Source organism: Nothobranchius furzeri, chromosome 16, assembly GCF_043380555.1.
Source record: "Nothobranchius furzeri strain GRZ-AD chromosome 16, NfurGRZ-RIMD1, whole genome shotgun sequence".
In the NCBI taxonomy this organism is placed as follows: domain Eukaryota; kingdom Metazoa; phylum Chordata; class Actinopteri; order Cyprinodontiformes; family Nothobranchiidae; genus Nothobranchius; species Nothobranchius furzeri.
In genome coordinates, this window is record NC_091756.1 from 3,030,227 (window position 1) to 3,052,870 (window position 22,644).

Genomic DNA, 22,644 nt, shown 5'->3' on the forward strand with positions numbered 1-22,644 from the left:
TGGTGTAAATGCCATTTCCTGCCTTCTGGTGCATTCACACAGGTTGTTACACCTATTTCACCTACAGTAGTGAAACCTTAACTCAGTAACTATTGTTCACCACAAACTTCCAGCTGTTTAATGCAGAAAATGCTAAAACACTAAAAAATAGAAATTTCCAATAAAATGTTAGTTTTATTCTTGTTGATGTTCCGACACCTCTGCCTAACCGGATGCCTGAGCCTCCTCACCCGACTCCTCTTGATGGCCAAGCACCCAAGGGAGAGCCCGGACACCCTGCGGAGAAAAGAAATTTCAGCCGCTTGTATCCGCCATCTTATTTTTACGGTCTCTACCCAAAGCTGGTGCTGCCCTTCTAGCCTCTGTAGGCTCCTTGCCTGCTAGTGGTGGTAGCAGCAATAGGCGGTGCCAATGCCCCTCAGCCTTGCTTCTGTCAGTGAGCCCCCAACGCAGCTGTGACTGTAATGTACGCAAGTTAATTATACTGGCACTTTCTTGGGTAAAAACACAAAGCGGTTCATGACAAAATGATAGACATACAAGACCAGAGTAGGAGGAACAGAATAAATGAAAAGAAAATGTGGCTAAAACTAACAGTGAAAGAAAGAAAACCAAAAGTTACAAGGTTTTAAAAGCAAGATTAAAAAAAAACAGAGAATCTGCACAAAGCAAGGATGGGGAGAGCATTTCACAGTCGCGGGGCCACTGCTTTACGGGTTTTAGGGACAGGCAGAAGAATCTCCTAAAGCTAACCCTCTCTCTGTTTGTTGAATGGGGAACAGATTTGCAAAAAGTCACCCAAGTAGGGGGGCGCTTGCTCTTGAAAGCCTACAGTATATACACCTTAACCAGGATTTTAAACCGAACCCTAAACTCTGGGTGCCAGAGAAGATGGGACAAGACCGGAGTAAGGTGGAGCCACTTGTAGCAGAGTTTTGCACTAGCATCCGTTCACACCAGCGTGTGAAGGTGCTTTTCAAATATTGTGTTGAAAAGCGCCTCGGGGAGTTCTTGCACTCTGCTCTATAAATAACCATTTGGTTGACTTTGGGATGCATTGAGTGAAATTCTCTGGCATACAGTTAACAATGACTTTCGAAGCCCTTCACATGTATTAAGAAGTTTCTGACACATGAACTATAAACTAGGATTAGATTTGAGCGCAGCAGCTCTTTGTCAGACCTGTGGTGGTTTTCATTGGTCTGACGGAGCATTCAACCCTTTTCAGACACATTACACACCGGTCATGGGCCCTAACATGTCAGAGTCCAACTTTCGGAGTTGTTGTAACTTCAACTGAAGCTTTAGAAGTGAGAGGAGACATTCAGCATTCTACACATGAAAATTCACACAGTTTGAGGCTCTTTAGGTGTCCATCATTGTCCATTCTCCTTCGTCTTCAAATCCTCGTAAGTTCTCCTTTGCTCCATCACTTCTTTGTATTTTTTGCATGTTGTGGACTGTTTATAATAAAATGAAATAAACAAAACTTTTTGGGGCCAAAACAAGTAACCTATGGTACAGAATATAATCTGATATTTTATATACAAAGATTTTCTGAGCATTCCAAACAACCTGCGCTGCAAATCCTGTAGAGCTGTTGAGGTGATGGTCTGAAGGAAGGTGGCTCAAGGAAGGTGTGTCGAGCTTTCTAAATCAGGAAGTTCAGCGCATGAATGCGTCGTTTGGAGGAATAAGTTCTCCGAAAAAGATGCAAGATATGTGTCGTGAGACAAGCAGAGGGCTCGTGGCAGCAGACTGCCATGATGTGGAGACCTTGTGAATGTATTGAGTCTATTGCTCCAAGAATGGCTCAGTTGAGCTGATCCTCGTATTGTTTCCTGAAACAGTCACCAGCCGGGAAGAATTCCCAGCAGCGCTCTTGGTACATCTTCCATACGTAAGACTCCTGCAAGAAAGCAAAAGCAGGAGGGAGAGAGGGGTCATTACACATGTCTATCCAACTAAATTCTGCTGATCTATACTTTCTTATTCGTCAGTGATCCAGTACATGTGACACGTGTTGGTTTCAACCAGTTCCAGCATCCGTGCTGAACCAAACCTATCCAGTCCAAACTCCTGATGCTAAAAAGTGGTTTGGTGAGTTTCTGATCAATTTCTCTGTTGAACCTTGCTTGCAATGTTAATCAGTGTTCATGTCAACTTTAAAAGTTCTGTTTCACTGGCCTCATCACAAACTCTGACCAACACGGACAACAGGACAGCGTCCAGAAGGAGAAATTGAAACGTTTACTCTTCCTGCTTTTGTGGAAAATTAACGAGCAACGAAAAATCACACTAGCTGATACCAGCAGTCAGCACAGTGGTGGAGGGCTGATGGTTTGGGTCCTTGAAGTCACTGAGTGCTAAAGTATTGTGAGTCCATCTGTCCAGCATCTTATCTAAGACCAAACAGGACAACCATCCAAACGCTGCAGCAGGTACATAGGAAGGTGGTTTTCCGGAGAGTTGGGCAGTTAGACAAGTGAGTAGGTAGGTGGGTGGGTTACCTGGCCTGTGTGCTCTGTTTCATCTTTGTTGATGAGATACATCAAAAAGAATCTGAAACAAACAAACAAACAAACAAACATTTTTTAGAGACAACAACAGTATTACATGGTTAAATCACAAGCCTCATTCCCGGTGGATGGTTTGATCCCAGGCTATGTCTGTCATCTGCTGTTGTGTCCATGAGCAAGACACCTCACCACCTTGCCTGTGTGGCAGTGAGCCCCAGAGCAGCTGTGCCTGCATCTCAGCGTCTGGCCATCATGTGTGTACGATTGTAATGTAAAAGCTATTTTCCACTCACAGTTCTGCTCGTTGTGTGAACACGGGGATGTTCAGGATTAGATAAGTGCATTAACAGAGCTAGATTATAGAAAATAAAGAGAAAACAAGTTTGAGATGGCAAGTCTCCACATTCCAGTTCACTGAAAATGAAACTTTAGCTGAGGATTTTATCTGCACTTGCAAACTTTAATCCTCCAGTTTTAGTCTCACACACCAAAGCAATAGTATTAGTTTATTTTTCATCGCTAATAATGACGGACTAAACATCTGTCTGCTTTTGTTGTTTGATAAGTAAAGCAGCTGTCGCGAGACCCAAGCTGTTCCCTTCTCCTCCTCGGTGAAGACCTGCTCTTACGGTCTGGCGTTTAACCCTGGGGGTCAGCTCTGGCTGACATTTTACTCTGGAATTATGTTTGTTGATCTGACCTGTTTGATTTTATTATTGTACAGCACTTTGGTGGCATGCTTCACACCTGTAAGGTGCTTTCTAAATAATGTTGAGTTGAGTTCAAATACCCAGTTTATGGGAGCTGCCATGGGGCTTTTTTGGAACCAGAGTCTATGCTGGTGCTGAAAGTCCCGCCTACTTACATAAACACCAGCATACTGTCAATTGTCACATAACTGATTACAGCTAAGTATAAAAAATAAATAAAAATGTGAAACATCCATGAGAAAACATGTATGAGATTCATCAAGGGCCGATGTTTCGTATGTTTACTTGGAGGGGTGGCATTTAAAGGTGTGGCTCACTCATGTAACTGATGCAGCTGCAGTGGTCTCTAGCAGGAATGAAGGCCTTGTAAGTTGTACTCTGGATACAAAAAGCCCCGGTGCGCCTGTTTCAGGATCTTGAACACTACCAGATCAGAGGATGGATTCAGATGACAGGATTTGGAGTCTTACTTCCTGATATTTGGACATCTCACCTCTGATTGGCCAACAGCAATGCAACTCTACAACAGCCTTCCCAGTGGTGAGTCAAGATGGGTGAGTCCATGAATGTGAAGTGACAGTGTGACATAGATATGTCAGGCTAATGCAGTTAATGCAGGACGTAGGTGTAGGAGACTATTTTCATGTTCAGCCTGCATTTAACACCCAGAGTGACCCGTTAGAATCAGGAATACACATTTAAAAATGTTTATTCAATGGACCACGGGTTTTAGACTTAAACAGGAATCAGCCACATGGTGGATGACCTAGCCGATGCGTAAGTGGTGCGTAATGGAACAGACGTAGGTTACCCTTTCAATGGCTGCAAGGTCCAGTATGCTTCTGAAGTCACGGGAGAATTGCAACACAACACGTGATTTCAGGAGTACACTTGATAAGAAGCAAGGAGAAAGACAGCAGCAACCTGCTTACCTCTGCTACAAAGGTTTCACAGGAAATAACGTACACGTTTTACTTGTTCGGCAACTGTGAAGCTGAAGGTGACTTTTGTTTTGAAAGTTTCCAGATGTTTTACTTGAAGCGTGGTGCCTACAAAACAGACTCGAACTGTAAGCTTAAGCTGCTTCCACCTCATCGCCCTCAGGATGCTGTGGTGATGTTCTCAAGCAAAGGCTCAAGCCTCTGAAGACCCTAACCCTAGCTAACCCTCTTTCATACGATGCCTACCGTTGCATGTAGGCATGGAAAATCATCAGCTACACACAGACACCAGCTGGACTCACAAGTAGTTTGCCAAGTTGTGCTCCTGCAGAGTGTGCGTTTCAAAGCCATGCGGTACCGTGTCAAAGTAGTCGTTTCCTATTCCACAGATGAAACATTTCGTCTGCAGGAGAGAAAAAAAGTGCATTAGAAGATGTTAATGAAACAAAATAGTTATGAGATGTTATCTGCTGGGTATAAAACTGGACGTCTTAATAGGATGCCAGGTAAATACACTAACTGTGGTGCAAACATAGCACTTCCCGTAGTTCTCATAACACTTCAAGATACTTCCCTGTACTCGTGTATCCATGTATCCTCACACAGGTGAAGAAGAACAATGAGAATATTGTGCAAAAGTACATTTATGTCAGTAATTCAACTTGGACGCTGAAACAAACCTACGAGACGGACTCGTCGCGTGCAAAGCCAGATGTGTTTAACTTTTTCATTATAGTTGTGACGATTATGGCTTACAGCTTTCCAAAGGTTCAATCATCTAAACTCAAAGTGTCGAACTAATCAGCTAATGAAGCCAGACAACCTGCAGCGGGTTGTGGAGCAGAAGTGAAGTTTAACACATTTTTAATGTAACGCCGGGTTCATGATCAGAATCATACACATCTACACTTTGTCCCATAATCGAAGAGCTGTAGGATCGTTCCCAGTTTCAAGTAAGTCTCAAGTCGTTATCCTCAACTTCACATCGAGTCTCAAGTAAAATACAGCAAATTTCGAGTCAAGTCTCAAGTCTGACCCTTCAAAATGCAAGTCACTTTGACTGATTTTTTAAACATTGCAATTGTATATATAGACCATGTGTTTTTCGTTAAAGTCTGTACTTATTTCAACACAACACCTCTGCACTGAACAGTCAGTCAAACTTAGCCAGTAAGAATAGTCTTCATTTAAAAGGGCCTTTATGCTGCACCTTCTAGCACGGCGGGTCGTCCATAGGGGATGCCAGGGCACCGCCCCATCAGTCTCACAGGAAGAGGAAGAAGAAGATATGAATCACAAAATATAAAATGATCTCTACATCACACAGATTATAGAGCTCCGGACCCCACGTGACTCTCAGTTAGTGGACGCCATTTTGGCATGCAAAAAAGGTAAACAAACACGGATGTAACCATGAACATGAACGGGATCCGCTTGGATTTTACTTCGTCGGAGTTTACTTCACACTTTAAAACAGAAGAAATCGTTTTATATAGTCAGAAATTAAATAGACTGAACATCTCCGACCCTTACCGTGCCCCTGGGATACTTTTTAAAAACGCCAGAAGCTGTCGGAGCGGACTTCTTACCGGCACAACACCGGACCTGGCCGGGGAACCCCTTGGGATTCCCCCGGCCAGAGGAGCTGGGGAGAAGGTCTGGGACTCTCGACTCTACTGCCCGCTCCGACGCCAGAAGCTGTCAGAGCGGGCTTCTTACCGGCACAACACCGGACCTGACCGGGGAACCCCTTGGGATTTACCCGGAGGAGCTGGCTCCGGCGGCTGGGGAGAGGGAAGTCACGCTACTGCCCCTGCAACCCGACTCCGGATACGCGGATGAAAATGGATGGATGGACGGACAAATAACAGATTTACACGTAAGTAGTCTCGGTGAGACAGATAATAGCAATCCAAAGTGCTTTTTATGTGTGATCTGACAATTGATCAACCATTGCTTATAAGTTAAATACAGCTTAGCCGGTTAGTTGCTGTGATCATAAAACACGTAAACGGCAGCACGCAGAACTCACGAGGCAACGTTTTACGTGATGTTTACTTGTTGCTATGAGTAATGAGACAGAAAAAGCCACGCCAAAATAAGTTTAGGAAGCCCACTAAGAATCGTAATAAAAGCATTTAAAATAAACACCATACACATTGAGGAAACGTTGGTTTAAGTACCTGATGTGAAGCGGTCGCTGCATAAGCAAAAACATTTACTCTCGGGATCCCACAGTTTCATTTTAGCCCAGTCACTAGTGTATTTTATTACAATGATCCAACGTTTGCGGCGCTCCGGATCTTGGGGAATCCTGTAGATGGCTCATTCCTTATGTCGTCCGTGTCTGTTCTGCATCCTGGGGCACAACAGGAATCTACCATATTTCCCGTTTGATTGAGTTTTCTGACAATAACAAATAGTCCAGCTGCGGGCTTCTGCCTGCCAATATGGCGCCATTTCGATTTGAACTGTTGCATGCCGGGAGAAGTGACGTCAACTCCCGGAGCTCTATACGTGCTGTGTATAATCTACATTTAGGTGTAATGTAAAAGTGTTATTTCACACTTTTACCACGACTGGCAGCTCTTGTGACGTATTTCCTGTTACTTTTGGGCACAGCAGTCTCAACCATAGACCTACGCTAACTGGCGCGAGCGCACTGGATCCCCCCCCCAATAGAAAGAATAGGAGAGCCTTTGGGCGCGGCACATCGCCCTTGAAGACACGTGCAGAAGACCAGCGGGGCAGAGTCTCAGCTCAGGTCAGGACAGAACCGGAAATTCTCCACAGTTCACCGTCCTGTGTTGCTGTAGAGCAGCTGAGGACACCTCGTGGAGTTTAGTTGTTATGAAGAACCAGACACTGATGGAATGTGGCGTCGGAGACTCGTAAACACTCCAACAGGTAAATAAAACCCAGAAACCAGAAGTCAGCTCAGTGTGGTGTTGGGACGTATCGAGGAGAGTTTGGACTTTAAACGGCGACATCTGTGGCTAGTATCATGTTTCATTGTTGCTACTGTGTGGTTTTCTTTTTATGTGTATTTTTTTCAGCCCCTTTATTTTGCGTCATTGTTGAGGATTTTTTTCGCTGTCCCCTGGTCTTCTCAACACCAGGTCTCCGACCATTTTAACCGTTTGCACCATATTCTGATTCTTCTGAGTTTCACATTTATATTTGCCAATGTGCCCGTTCTACATCATAGTTTTGTTGTAGGTCTTTACCTCCATATCTTCCTTAACTTGTTCCTGCTGGTCCCTCAGTTCTCCGAAGGCATCAATGATCAGACCTAAAGGGTCACAGGGCATAAGAGGGGGTGAAGGTAACCATCATGGGCCTTCCATACATTTATGGCACAATTCTAGACAGACGATCTACAAGGAAACAATTGCTTTATCTGTGTCTTTTGTTTTCCAGCAACAGTCATCACTTCACTGTTAAATGAATAAAGGACCTATCCACACGACCCCAGAAACTTCTAAACACTGACATTGTTTTTCCTGCTGAACTTGCACCTCCGACCTACACAAATGGAAGCTTTTCAGCCTTTTTGTCAGGACAATGTGGTTAAAGATGTTTAAAAGAATGGGGATAAAAGGTCTAGAGAGGGCAGGGTCTTTGTGTGTGTGTGTGTGTGTGTGTGTGTGTGTGTGTGTGTGTGTGTGTGTGTGTGTGTGTGTGTGTGTGTGTTTTCCTCTCACCCTGGATGATGGCCAGTAGGATTACAATGACGAAGAAGAAGAAAGTGATATCAAAAATGATGCGATAGATCTCATACTCATCACCAGCTGGGTCCTCTATTTGGTCACCAATGCCTCCCCCGGCTCGCACACCAACATACATGTGGAACATGTAGCACTGCAGAAGAGAGGCACAGAAACAAAACTCAGAGAGGTGAAAGGGACTGGAGAACTGCTTCTTATGGCTCGGCTCACGGAAATGAGCCAGCTCTTTCGGCTTTTAGATGGCTCCTCAGATTTTTTTTTATCACCAGAAATGACACAAAACTGCAGTAACTGAATTACTGACGCCTATGGGTTAAAGATGAACTATGTAAGAATTAAGTAACAGTGACACCCTGGCAATTTCAGTTTCTCTGAGTTGCCAGATAGCAGGAAACTAAAGTTCATATGTTTTAATAACCATGAAGTACTGTCTGTGTTTTCAAAATTTTTAACTACTCTCTCTCTCTCTCTCTCTCTCTCTCTCTCTATATATATATATATATGTATATATATATATATGTATATATATATATATATATATATATATATATATATATATGTATGCATACACTATACCATACCAAGTTTATTTCTGTAACACATTTTAAAACAGCATGACAACTGACCAGAGTGATCAGCTAACCAAGACGCAACAATGATCAAAGAAGTTAAAAAAAAATGAAACAGATACAATTATAAAATCAGTGTTAAAAAGCAAGATTATACAATATAGTAATATACAATATAGTAATATATAATGTAGTGAAGATAAAATAGGGCAACGTTAGAATCACAAACCTAACACGTGTATTAACCTGGATGTTTTACATCAGAACATGTTTATTATACAATGAATACAGAAGGAATGATTTCACTTGGAGAATCACAACAAAAATAAAACATTCTGTAATTGTATAAGCAACTGCACGAATTTAGCTAATTTGTACTGCGGAACCAAATGAGGAACTGAATCTCCATGTTGGCCTGGAGACTAGGGATGGGTACCTTTGACATTTGAATCGATCCGGTACTAATTCCCGGTACCTACGAATCGATACCGGTACTTAACGGTACCAATTTTCGATACTTTTGAGTGGTTAATATTTTAATTCTCTTTTATAATTAGATACATATTTTTCTCAATATATAACCATATTTGATAAATATCACGATAAATAACATACAACTGTTTGTATTTTAACATCTTCCTTGTAGTTTTATAAGCTGATAATTAAACTGAAGCAAACATCTTTACTGTGAACTAAATTTACTGTGTATCTTCATTCCTTTTGCCTCCTTTTTCTTTTGATTTTTCCTACTGGGAAGTTAGAATTTCCGAGGAGAAAGCGAACGCACCATTAGCTGATAACAACGGTGGCATAGGAAGCTAACATATCAAGCTAACGTTATCTTAAACAGTTAATTTAACTTCTGGAGCAGATTTAAACGACGATGCTGCACACTTAGATCGTTGTCACTGGTTTCATCTTCACCCAATCACCTGTCGCATTTAGTAAAGTGAAGCCAAACTTTAGAGCGCGTTCATGTTCTTCTAGTCGGAAATTCGGAGTTCCGAGGAGAAAGCGAACGCACCATTAGTGAAACGGAAGCTAACATATCAAGCTAACTTTATCTTTAACAGTTTATTTAACTGCTGGAGCAGATTAAAACGATGATGCCTCAAACTTAGATCGTTGTCGCTGGTTTCATCTTCACCCAGTCACCCGTCGCATTTAGTGAAGTGAAGCCAAACTTTAGAGCGCGTTCATGTTCTTCTAGTCGGAAATTCGGAGTTCCGAGGAGAAAGCGAACGCACCATTAGTGAAACAGAAGCTAACATATCAAGCTAACTTTATCTTTAACAGTTTATTTAACTGCTGGAGCAGATTTAAACGACGATGCCTCACACTTAGATCGTTGTCGCTGGTTTCATCTTCACCCAATCACCTGTCGCATTTAGTGAAGTGAAGCCAAACTTTAGAGCGCGTTCATGTTCTTCTAGTCGGAAATTCGGAGTTCCGAGGAGAAAGCGAACGCACCATTAGTGAAACGGAAGCTAACATATCAAGCTAACTTTATCTTTAACAGTTTATTTAACTGCTGGAGCAGATTTAAACGACGATGCCTCACACTTAGATCGTTGTCGCTGGTTTCATCTTCACCCAATCACCTGTCGCATTTAGTGAAGTGAAGCCAAACTTTAGAGCGCGTTCATGTTCTTCTAGTCGGAAATTCGGAGTTCCGAGGAGAAAGCGAACGCACCATTAGTGAAACGGAAGCTAACATATCAAGCTAACTTTATCTTTAACAGTTTATTTAACTGCTGGAGCAGATTAAAACGATGATGCCTCAAACTTAGATCGTTGTCGCTGGTTTCATCTTCACCCAGTCACCCGTCGCATTTAGTGAAGTGAAGCCAAACTTTAGAGCGCGTTCATGTTCTTCTAGTCGGAAATTCGGAGTTCCAAGGAGAAAGCGAACGCACCATTAGTGAAACAGAAGCTAACATATCAAGCTAACCTTATCATAAACATTTTATTTACCTACCGGAGCAGATTAAGATGAGGATGTCTCACTTAGATCGTTGTCGCTGGTTTCATCATCACCCAGTTACCCATCACATTTAGTGAAGTGGACCCAAGCTTTAGCGTGCGTTCTTTCTACCATGCTGCTCTGTTTACAACTGGCTCGCAGCGACCGACGACATAACGCTCTTGCGCATGCGCAGCTGTCTTGGCAAGTTCTCGTTGTGAAGGACGGGTACCAAAAGGAGGCACCGTTTCAAATGAAGTGAGTTGGTGCTCGGTCGGTACTGTGGAATTTGGTCGGTACCTTAAAAAGTACCGAATTCGGTACCCATCCCTACTGGAGACCCCGAGATTCCCTCATAGAAGCTGGCAGTAGCACCCCCGACGAAGGAGGTGTGGTCTGTCGATCGACAACTGCTTCCCCAGCACGACTATCCACCAATCAGGAGAGGATGGGTGGAGTCTGTATTGTGTCTGGAATGATTGTGCTGGAGGTAATACAGCATACAAATCTCTGGTGTGGTACTTATACTGGGTAAAGGTGGGGAAGGTGTAGGAGAGTGAGGCGTGATTAAAATCCCCACTGATGAGAATGAGCACGTCTGGATGAGTCGTCTGCAGCGTCTCCACAGAACTCTGGAGCCGCTCACATGCAGTGACTGCGTCAGCCGAGGGGGCGCACACCCTAAATGCTATTACATGTGAAAACTCTCCCAGCATGCAATAGGGCCAGAAACCAACAGCCAGGAACTCGATGTCTTTTGTTCAGAGTGGTTGTTTAATGGTCACCGGGTTGCACCATCTCTCCTTAATAAACACAGCCAGACCCCCGCTCCGCGCTCCTGTCAGCCCGCGGGCGTTTAAATCCTTCCAGGGAAACCTCAGAGTCAGCTATGAGCTCATTCATCCACGTTCCCGTGAAGAACATCAGGCTACACCGGTTGTAGTCCCGCTGCAGCCTGGTCAGCTCCAGGAGCTCATCGATCTTACTGGGCAGAGAACGGACATTTCCCATGAGCGCGGAGGGTAAAAATGACTTAAGCCTCCGTTATCTCTCCTGGAGATTACGACCTGCTCTGCAGTCTCTACATTTTCTCCTTAGTTCTGGGGGCAGAATCTGTGGAGAAGAGCGCCAACAGCTGATCCCTGGTGTGAATGGATGGAGCCAGAGGAGTTTCCCAGTGGGTTCCCAACAAGTTCAGAAAACAGTAAAAAATAAACACAAACGACACACAAAAGTACTCCTGTGTGGAGGGAACATACGCCCACAATAAGGGCATAAAAAACACGCAAGACAAGACAAGCAAACAATAAAGAGTCCAGAAGCAACAGGCGCTGTGACTGCAGCATTGAGCTGATGAAAAGATGGTTTTAGAAGAAGTACATTTTTTATTTGCATTTGCACATTTTGTTTAATAAATGTTTAAAGCTGTTTAAATAAAAGTACAGCATTTTTGGTATTTGGTTTGGTGGCAGCGCTGGTGGGGCCTCTGGTAAAGCTTGCATACGGCACCACATGGTCTGGGATCAGCCCTGAAGTCAGGTCCAGGTCCAGGAAACTCTCTAGACCTAAATCTCACTGAGAATTTGTAGTTTATCCTTCAGATGCAGGACAAGAAACATGACCCAACTGATTAAGAGACAACAGCATGCCATCGGTCACAAGTTGGACCAGATGTTGACTGACAGCATGTCATGGTGAACTACAACAGTCTAGAAGATGAAGGACCACCTATCACTGAAAATATTCACTCTAGTCAGCAACTTTTTTAAAAAGGCAGTTAAAAGTTGGGACTTTGCGATCCTGTAGGTCTACCATAGAAACATTTGACAAAACTTCTAAAAACTCTGAAGCAGGCTACACGTCCAAGTGTCCTTAGACAGGATCCTGAACGCTGAACATTGCCCTCAGGAACTGTACAGCAGGACAGTCCACTGGCTCCCAGTAAAGGGTCAGAAGCAGGGAAAACAAAGTACCAACTACTATTGTTAAGCTGGGTCTTTGGTAAATGGTAAATGGCCTGTATTTGATATAGCGCCTTCTAGAGTTCTTGAAACCCCCCAAGGCGCTTTACAACACAATCAGTCATTCACCCATTCACACACACATTCACACACTGGTGGGGATGAGCTACGATGATAGCCACAGCTGCCCTGGGGCGCACTGACAGAGGCGAGGCTGCCGAGCACTGGCACCACCGGTCCCTCCGACCACCACCAGCAGGCAACGTGGGTTAAGTGCCTTGCCCAAGGACACAACGACAGCGACAGACTGAGCGGGGCTCGAACCTGCAACCTTCCGATTACGGGGCGAGCACTTAACTCCTGTGCCACCGTCTTTGTTTGAACTTGTCTCTGTCAGTAAAACCATCTAAAGCTTACTGTGAAAGCAACACTTTGAGTCTCAGTGTTTGGTCACAGCTGCACCTTCAGCTCAGGTAAGACTGGCCACCAGTAACAGATGCATCCTTGAGCCGATAAAACAACAGAAATGTGCAGATGGACAGATGTCACACATGCTTAGAAATTATGTCTGAATTCAAATGAACAAAATAAAGAAGAAAAACATCTAAATTCACGCAAATGAAGTTTAAAGGAAAGAGAAGAATAATGAGGACTGATAGCAGACATCAGCTAAGAACACCTCTCTTGCTTCGAGTCTAAAGAAAACTGGAGTGTTTTCATCACGGTGTCCTTCCATCCTCATGAGCCCGTCACCTTCCTGGCATCATCTGACACCATTTGCCCCTCAATAGGAAAACAAGCTGGGTTCTGGGTGGCTGACTTGCAGGGATTAGAGAGTGTCTGGGTTTGTCCAGGGGACAGAGGGCTTCCCATCAAACTACAGACCCATTCCTTTTATAGACACTGGCAGTTTCAAACAGCTGATTAAAAGCTGTTCTTGTGTCTGGTCTCCACATCAACATCACTGTGTCACTAACCTGCTCTGGTGCTTCTGCCTCCATTTTTCTATTTGAAGCTCCATGAAAAAGCTTTACAAAGGCCCCAGGATGGAAGCATTAAATCCACCCCATCACTGTAACACGGCCTTTAGTTTTAGACTTCAAAAAGACGCACACAAGAATTACAGCAGCATCTCAGCTGGAGCGCCAGCTCAGCCTGCAGGTGAACTCTGTGTAGGGTGAAAGCTCTGATCTATGGTGCTCTGCCCATATTTGGAGCTGAGGAAGCCTTCTGTGGACAGGATGCTGACTAACTCCAGCAGGAAAGAAGTTTACAGGCTATGAACCAGAACAGGTGCAGGACACGGCCCAGAACCCTCTGACAAGATTTACCTGGTCAGCTGGAGGTCAATACAGCTAAAAAAAGATGAGTCGGTTTCATGAGGGAGGAGAGAAATAAGGAGCAAAACAGAAAAAAGAGAAGGATGGAGTGAAGAAAGGAAGGACAGAAGGAAGAGGGAGAAGAAGAAAGGAGGGAGGGATGGGAGAAAGTAAAGACACCCCCTCCCCCATCAAGATGCATCACCACAGGAAAAATACTTGGGCAGTATGAAGGTGAGGGCTACATGAGCGCTGGTGTTTTGGGCCATTCCCATCTGTACCGGGTCGGCCCCAGCCTGGCCCGGTTGATTCCACACATCCTTGCCTTAAGCCCATGTGGGCTGATTCTACCCACCAATCAGAGGCTTGCTCTAATGGAAGGTGTGAATTTGCTGTCAGCAGTGGGCGTGTTGGCCCTGGTCGGCCTGAAGCAGACCCCCTCGAGAAGAGGGCTGAGAATGAGCCTGGATTGGCCCGGAAAAATACCAGGCCACCCAGATATGTAAACAACCTACGCTACCCGGCCCGGTACAGATGGGAATGGCCCATTAGAACACACACCTACTGGGATTCTCCCAAAAACGTAAATATGAAAGTAACAAACAAATGTCCCTTTGCACAAGACATTCAGACAGTGTGGGTTCCGCTCAACCACGACACCTCAGTCTACGAGGAACATTGTCAAAGAGAAAGAAAGACACTTGTGCTAAAAGAGTCAGAGTTCCACAAGTTAACTGGCTGTAATTCAGCTGGCGCCTGTTATAATGTCACAGGATAAAATAAAATAAAATAAAATGAAATAGAAAGCTACGGTGGGAAGACATCCGGGAGGGGCTCGGAGTAGACCCGCTGCTCCTCCACATCGAGAGGAGCCAGTTGAGGTGGCTTGGGCATCCGGTCAGGATGTCTCCTGGACGCCTGCCTGGTGAGGTTTTCCGGGCACGTCCAACCGGGAGTAGACCTAAAGGTAGACCCAGGACACGGTGGAGGGACTATGTCTCTCACCTGGCCAGGGGACGCTTTGGGATTCCCCCGGAGGAGCTGGCCCAAGTGGCTGGGGAGAGGGAAGCCTGGGCCTCCCGACTTATGCCTGATTTATACACCTCCGTCTGCGCCGGTGCAGAGACACAACACCAATACGCGTCGGTGCACGGGCTCTCCGAAACGTGGACGGAAGCTACGGGAAACGTGGGTTTAGAGGTGGCGACCGCATGAAGAGGTGGAGGAGAATTAAGGACACATTTGTCCGTGTTATAAAGTCTCTGAAACATATAAACATGTTAGTAAACACACTATAATGGACCAGATACATGACTGTTATGGTGGTGGGATATCACAGAACAGCGCTACGCCCCCTGTTGTCCTGGCAGGGAATTGCTTAGCAACACTCTGCTGCCTGAACAGAAGTTTGCTTGGGACAACCTTTCCAACACTCCGTGTGCGTCTCTCCATTGTGGAGATCCACACTAGATATATAAATATATATAAATAAATAAATACACTGCTCACAAGAGTTAAAGGAACACTTTTTTTAATTGGGCCTGGCATGAAATCAGTTAAACCTGTCTGATAATTTCCTGGTTGGTTAAGCGGCTGAGGGCATTGTTAATCACTTTCAGCTGTATTGGTGTTCATGGTCTTAATGACAGGTGCACTAAAGTGGCAACAATTACAAAACCCTCAAAACAGGACTGGTTCAACATGTAGAGGTCATTTCAAGTTTCTCCCTCTGGGTCTGTTTCGGCTGGTTTTCCACTCGTGCTGGTTTTGGCTCTCTACTGGCGGTATGAGGCGATGCCTTAACCCTACAGAAGGTGCACAGGTTGTCCAACTTCTCCAGGATGGCACATCCACACGTGCTGCAGCAAGAAGGTTTCATGTGTCTCCCAGCACAATCTCCAGAACATGGAGGAGATTTCAGGAGACTGGCGGTTATTCTCGGAGAGCTGGGCAGGGCCGTAGAAGGTCCACAACCCATCAGCAGGACCGATCCTTTGTGCAAGGCGGAACAGGCTGAGCACTGCTCGTGCCCTACAGACTGACCTCCAGAGGGCCACTGGTGTGAACGTCTCCACCCAAACAATCAGGAACAGACTTCATGAAGATGGTTGAGGGCCCGACGTCCTGTAGTGGGCCCTGTGTCGCTGCCCAGCACCGTAGAGCTCGACTGGCATTTGCTCAAGAACACCAGAATTGGCAAGTCCGCCACTGGCGCCCTGTACTTTTTACAGACGAGAGCAGGTTCACCCTGAGCACCCGTGATAGACGTGGAAGAGTCTGGAGAAGACAAGGAGAACGTTATGCTGCCTGCAACGTCGTTCAACATGACAGGTCTGGTGGTGGGTCAGTGATGGTCTGGGGAGGCGTATCCATGGAGGGACGCACAGACCTCTACTGCCTAGGAAATGGTGCCCTGACTGCCATAAGGTATGGAGATGAATCCTTTGTCAGACCCTACGCTGATGCAGCAGGTCCTGGTTTTCTCCTAATGCAGGACGATGCCCGGCCTCATGTGGCAAGAGTATGCAGGCAGCACCTGGAGGATGAAGGAACTGAAACAACTGAATGGCCTTCACGATCCCCTGACTTAAGCCCAATAGAACATCTGTGGGACATTATGTTTCGGTCCATTAGGCGGCGCCAGGTTGCTCCTCAGACTGTACAAGAGCTCAGGGACGCCCCCACACAGATCTGGGAGGAAATGCCCAAATACATCATCTGTTGTCTCATTAGGAGCCCCGACGTTGTCAAGCATGCACACAAGCTCCTGGGGGCCACACAAGATACTGAAAAGTAAATTTGAGTTGCAGAAATTAAGTTTTTGAAATAATGGACTAGCCTGCCACATTTTCATTTTACTCCGATTTTAGGGTGTCTACACAAATGAGCCCTCTGTAGGCTGATAACTTCTATTTTCATTAAAATACTTGGCATCCTTTTGTTCCTAACACATTGCCCTGTCCTTATTTGTATAGATATCCAACTTCATATCGAGATCTGATGTATCTAATGTGTTTCTTTAGTGTTCCTTTAATTTTTGTGAGCAGTGTATATATATATATATATATATATATATATATATATATATATACATATATATATACAGTTGTGGTCAGAAGTTTACATACACTTGTAAAAAATATAATATATGGCTCTACTGAGTGTCCCGTTATTTCTAAAACTCAGATTTTTCTCTGATAGAGTGATTGGAACAGATAATTCTTTGTCACAAAAAACATTCATGAAGTTTGGTTCTTTAATGTATTTATTATGGGTTAACAGAGAACAGTGATCACATTTGCTGGGTCACAAATATACATACAGCAACATGAACTAGCAATTTTGGTGACTTAGAAACGTGTCAGTGAACTGAGCTTCATAGCATGGCCTCTTAACTTCTTGTGAGTGATTATGAGTGACTACAGCTGGTGACTTCTCTTAGGCCAGGTAAATAGGGCTCATTGGATACAAGCGCCCACAAACGCTACAATGGGAAAGTCAAAGGAGCTCAGCATGGATCTGAAAAAGCGAATTATTGACTTGAACAAGTCAGGAAAGTCACATGGGGCCATTTCAAAGCAGCTGCAGGTCCCAAGAGCAACAGTGCAAACACTTGTTTGTAAGTATAAGGTGCATGGCACTGTTTCATCACTGCCAAGATCAGGAAGAAAACACAAGCTATCACCTGCTGCTGAGAGAAAATTGGTCAGGAGGGTAAAGAGTGAACCAAGAATCACCAAAAAGCAGATCTGCCAAGAATTAGAAGCTGCTGGAACACAGGTGTCATTGTCCACAGTCAAACGTGTTGTGCATCTCCATGGACTGAGAGGCTGCCGTGCAAGAAGGAAGCCCTTGCTCCAAAAGCGGCACCTTAAGGCTCGACTGAAGTTTACTGCTGATCACATGGACAAAGATAAGACCTTCTGGAGGAAAGTTCTGTGGTCAGACGAAACAAAAATCGAGCTTTTTGGCCACAATGCCCAGCAATATGTTTGGAGGAGAAAAGGTGAGGCCTTTAACCCCAAGAACACCATGCCTACAGTCAAGCATGGTGGTGGGAATATTATGCTGTGGGGCTGTTTTGCTGCCAATGGAACTGGTGCTTTACAGTGAGTAAATGGGATAATGAAGAAGGAGGATTACCTTCACATTCTTCAACATAACCTAAAATCATCAGCACGAAGGTTGGGTCTTGGGCGCAGTTGGGTGTTCCAACAGGACAATGACCCCAAACACACATCAAAAGTGGTAAAGGAATGGCTAAATCAGGCTAGAATAAGGGTTTTAGAATGGCCTTCCCAAAGTCCTGACTTAAACCCCATTGAAAACATGTGGACAGTGCTGAAGAAACACGTCCATGTCAGAAAGCCATCAAATGTAACTGAACTTCACCAATTCTGTCAAGAGGAGTGGTCAAAGATTCAACCAGAAGCTTGTGGATGGCTACCAAAAGCGCCTGATTGAAGTGAAAATGGCTAAGGGACATGTAACCAAATATTAGCACTGCTGTATGTATATTTGTGACCCAGCAAATGTGATCACTGTTCTCTGTTAACCCATAATAAAGACATTAAAGAACCAAACTTCATGAATGTTTTTTGTGACAAAGAAGTATCTGTTCCAATCACTCTATCAGAGAAAAATCAGAGTGTTAGAAATAACGGGACACTCAATAGAGCCATTATATCATATTTTTTACAAGTGTATGTAAACTTCTGACCACAACTGTATATATATATATATATATATATATATATATATATATATATATATATATATATATATATATATATATACGTGTGTGTGTGTGTGTGTGTGTGTGTGTGTGTATAATTTGAGATGTTGTGAGAAATAACACCAGTGTAGCATGATGATTTAATCAATATGCAAATTTAATGATATAAAGAACGCAAATGATAATAAACAACCTGCACTTGTACAGCACCTTTCAGAGTCAGAGGACTCCAAAAGGCTTTACACTACAGTGCATCATTCATCCATTCACACTGGGCTTAGGTGGTATTATGGTATTACTACATACTGCCGATGTTAAAAAACATAGCAAGGTGTTAGCTCCAACACCGTTATGAAATAACAGTCCACGTAGGAGGCAAGGATTAAAAAATAAAAGCAAAATTTCATAAAAAGATAAATAAAAGTAATTTGATGGAAAAAACAGAAGTATGGTTGAATTTTAAGTTTTACTGAAATAGTTTAAAATGTTTTGTCCAACTTTTGGAGACTTTCTATATATTTATGATTGTGATGTCATCACGTGACGGTGCACCGAGAGGAAAATGGCAGCTCCTACACTAGCTGACTTGGTGTCTAAAAAGAACACAACTTCTGCAGTTTGGGAGTATTTCTGCTTTGAAACAGACTTAAAAAAAGAGCCAGAAGACACTGATTAGGTCATTTGTGGATCTAAAGATGACCACGAACGACGCACCCTCCGTCAGAACCGTAGAGGAGCGAACCGTAGCTGAAATAGCACCTTTCTGTTAGGAGCCTGTTTTGAAAAGACAACAGCACGCTCCTCTGATGAAAACTAAGCTGCCAGCCTTCCCCAGATGTTGCGATTAAGAGCAAAAGTACCCGTATGTCAGTGCCACAAGCTCATCGAAGTGGGTTTTCAGCAGTCGGAGGTTGAAAGTGCAAAAGGTAAACATGCTTTTAATCTTTTAATAAGCTGAGCTTTTAAAAAGTTGTTAATATTATATGTGTTGTGTTGTTATTGTCTTAGCAATAGTGTTTATCATTCACTTTCTGAACGGTGAAAGTCCAAACTAACAGCTTGGTAATTCCACTTGAGGCTTACATCATCATTTTTAAATTAGTCCCAGTAAAACCGTACACCTTAAAAAAGCAAGCAAAGCAAACCTGGGTCTAAATGACAATCCTTCCCATCTTAGATCACGGTGACATCATTTATAGGACTGCTTCCAAAAATCTTCTTCATAAACTTGATGTCATTTATCACTCAGCAACCCGCTTGGTCACTGGTGGCAATTTCACTACTCATCATCGTGATCTGTACTCACTCGCTAACTGGCCATCACTCCATTCCCGCAGGATGTGAGTGTTACAGGATTTACACAAAACAATCATTGGTAGAACACGTCAATACGCTTCCATCAACCAGCGCAATTTACGTTCCAGTAACTTAATCACTGTGGTTCTTCCCAAAGCTCGCGCCGCTCCTCATTCCAGTTTGCTGCTTCCATCGACTGGAATGAGCTGCAAAAACCACTGAAGCTCACTACCTACATCCCATTATCTACCTTCAATAATTCATTCTAATCAATAGTTTCTGATCAATGTGGTTCTGAGTGCTAAAAGACTGTTTTAAGTCTGTTTTGATTGCTTTCACATATTATATATGAGAACAGTCCGTTGTCTTTACGTCTGACTGTTTTTATCTTATCTTTCTGTTGTTCTCTGATGTAAAGCTAACCATACGTCTGCTGCCTCTTGACCAGATAGTCGGTGTAAATGAGAATGAGTTCTCTATCGACTCATCTGGTTAAATAAAGATCCTTTTTAGGCAAGACTTCTTTTTAATAGTCTTTGTTGTAAATGGCTGGACGATAAATGACATCACACAATACAGGTTTGAGCAACCAAGCATTCAGAACTCAATTCTTCTTATACTTACTGTCAACATGTCATCACATTTCATGTCTGGAAGTTCTCCATCTTCGCTCTTGTTGTAGAACTTCCTGAAGAAGTTGAAGGCGACTACTGTGTAAAGGTAGACCACCACAGCTAGCAAGCCAACGGTTAACACCAGCTATAGGACAGAAAACAGTCAGGAGCAGAAGCACGCACCAGATGTGTGAGATCATTAAAACCTGGCTCGTGTACCTGTTTGCCGTTGTGTGTGACTGAGGAGAGGATGGTTCGCAGAGTCTTAAAACCCATGGCGATGTCCAGCAGGTGGGCAGCAAAGAAAAAGTTGTTGTAGTGACCCAGGACAGACATGCTCATGTACCAGGCCAGATACAGGAAGGACTACAGCGAGAAAACAACCACAAATCAGAACTGTAAGCCTCAACAGGGTCTTAGGAAATGTAAAATATCAGAAAAACATTCAGAAAAGGAATGGGATGAATCAGTTTGCAGTTTATTACCGTTCTGATTTTCTATGTTTAGCATTACCTGTTCATTACACCAGATAATCATCCACAGCAGCAGCCAGTTTCAATCTTTCTGACTAAATAACATCATACAGAGGTTTTATCATCCTCACTGAACATCAATATCAGATTTATACATTTCAACAAATTTTCTTCAAAACAACCCCTAAAATAATTTCAAACTAGAACTGCAAGCAGTTATCAACGGGTTCCAAGCCCCCAGCGCCAGTCGCCTACCCGGCCCCGCCCTCCACTTCGCCAGTCCTCACGCGGTCCCGCCCCAAAAACACGTTCTCCCGCCGGCGTTCGTCAGCTCACTTCAACCGGCGCAATGAAAGTAACACTCAGGATACGTCATTAAACCTGCAAAGCCTATACACATATCTTTCAGAGGCATGGCTGACTCCTCAATCGTGATTACAATGGAATTCCACTGTTTCCTTATTAAAGAACGTGAAGATTTAATGAGTGAGGTTATCAAACAATGATCTATACATCAACAGAATATTACCAATAACATAAACACTTGATAATGTCTTTAGATTTAAAAGATTTTCAACAAAAACTATGAGTTTCATTTTGTGACTTACTGAACAAATGTTTTAAAAAATCATGAAAAATACATAAATCATCCTAAAATTACCAAAATATTCTCACATGGCAGTGTTAACATGCGGAATAATATGATGTTGTTTTTAAATCAGTAGACTCAAAGCTTTTTTGAAGAAAAATTGGGAAATATAACTATAAAGGTCACAACAAAAATAAAAATATTCATTAAAAAAATAGTGCTACTTTCTAAAATTAGGAGAAAAATCTCAGATCACCATAGGTACATGTGGGATGTTATAAATGGCTTATATTTACTGTATACCTAAAAAGCTTTCTAACAGAAATTAATTACGTTGTTGTCCAAATATACAGAAAAACTGGTAAAAAGTTAAAAATTCATTAAAAATATACGCTTTTGTACAGAAATCTCAAAATATTCCCAGGTTGCCTCTGTGATGTGAGAATTCTTCTTATATTTTTGTTGGGGTCATAAATGTAAAACTGTACTTACAATAAAATAATACTTGCATTAGTGGCTGTAGACAAAAATATGTCCTATAATTAAACACTAGGGGGAGCTCAAATCAAGACGACATTTTTTTTTGTTTCATAACCCACCTAAGAGTGAACTTTGTGGCAAATTACAAGAAGATTGTGAGAACAGAATTTGCGCTACAATTGCTAGCCTAAAAACGTATTTTCGTAAATATAAAGCGCAAACCTCTTTGTGGAGCTGCGGCTTTCGTGACATAAGCTCTAGCCTATTCATTTAACACAATCTGGAAATCTTAGCCTCTTACATGCAAATAGTGATTTTTAGGAAATTTTTCAAATTTGAAATTTTAAATGATCATAAACCACGCCCACTTTGATCAATCATTACCATATTGATAATGTAGTCTTAAGACTTTATAGTGATGACAGCCACTAAGTTTCGTGCCGATCCATTTAGCCGGTTCAGCAGTATAATTTCTTCCCAGTTATAGCGCCCCCTATTGTTTAATCAAGTTGAAAACCAGGACATACACTTGAATTGACCTTAGGTATGACTGTTATGAACAGCTTTGAAAAATGTCAAAATCTCTTGAAGTTACGCTAAAAAAACTTTTTCATTCCCAAAAAATTATTTTAAAAAATCATATTTAAAAAAATAAGCAAATTATCGAAAATCCCTTCACATCTTTTGGTCAGCCGCTCCTCCTCTCTTGTCAGGGAAAGTTTTGATGTGATTGAGTTTGACGACCGG

The 22,644-nt window shown here is 43.1% G+C and overlaps 1 protein-coding gene across 2 annotated transcripts in view; it reads right to left on the reverse strand.

Moving 5' to 3' along the window:
• Positions 1 to 1,617: 1,617 nt before the first annotated feature.
• The window catches only part of ryr2a (ryanodine receptor 2a (cardiac)), a 710,821-nt gene continuing 689,794 nt past the window's right edge, over positions 1,618 to 22,644 (reverse strand). For both annotated transcript variants that reach the window (XM_070545357.1, XM_070545356.1), the window contains 7 exons: positions 20,575 to 20,721; positions 20,366 to 20,500; positions 7,875 to 8,031; positions 7,398 to 7,462; positions 4,473 to 4,573; positions 2,511 to 2,562; positions 1,618 to 1,909 (listed from right to left, as the gene is read on the reverse strand). In XM_070545357.1, coding sequence (XP_070401458.1) covers positions 1,814 to 1,909; positions 2,511 to 2,562; positions 4,473 to 4,573; positions 7,398 to 7,462; positions 7,875 to 8,031; positions 20,366 to 20,500; positions 20,575 to 20,721 — 753 coding nt within the window. In that variant the 3' untranslated portion in view covers positions 1,618 to 1,813. The remainder of the gene's footprint in view (positions 1,910 to 2,510; positions 2,563 to 4,472; positions 4,574 to 7,397; positions 7,463 to 7,874; positions 8,032 to 20,365; positions 20,501 to 20,574; positions 20,722 to 22,644) is intronic.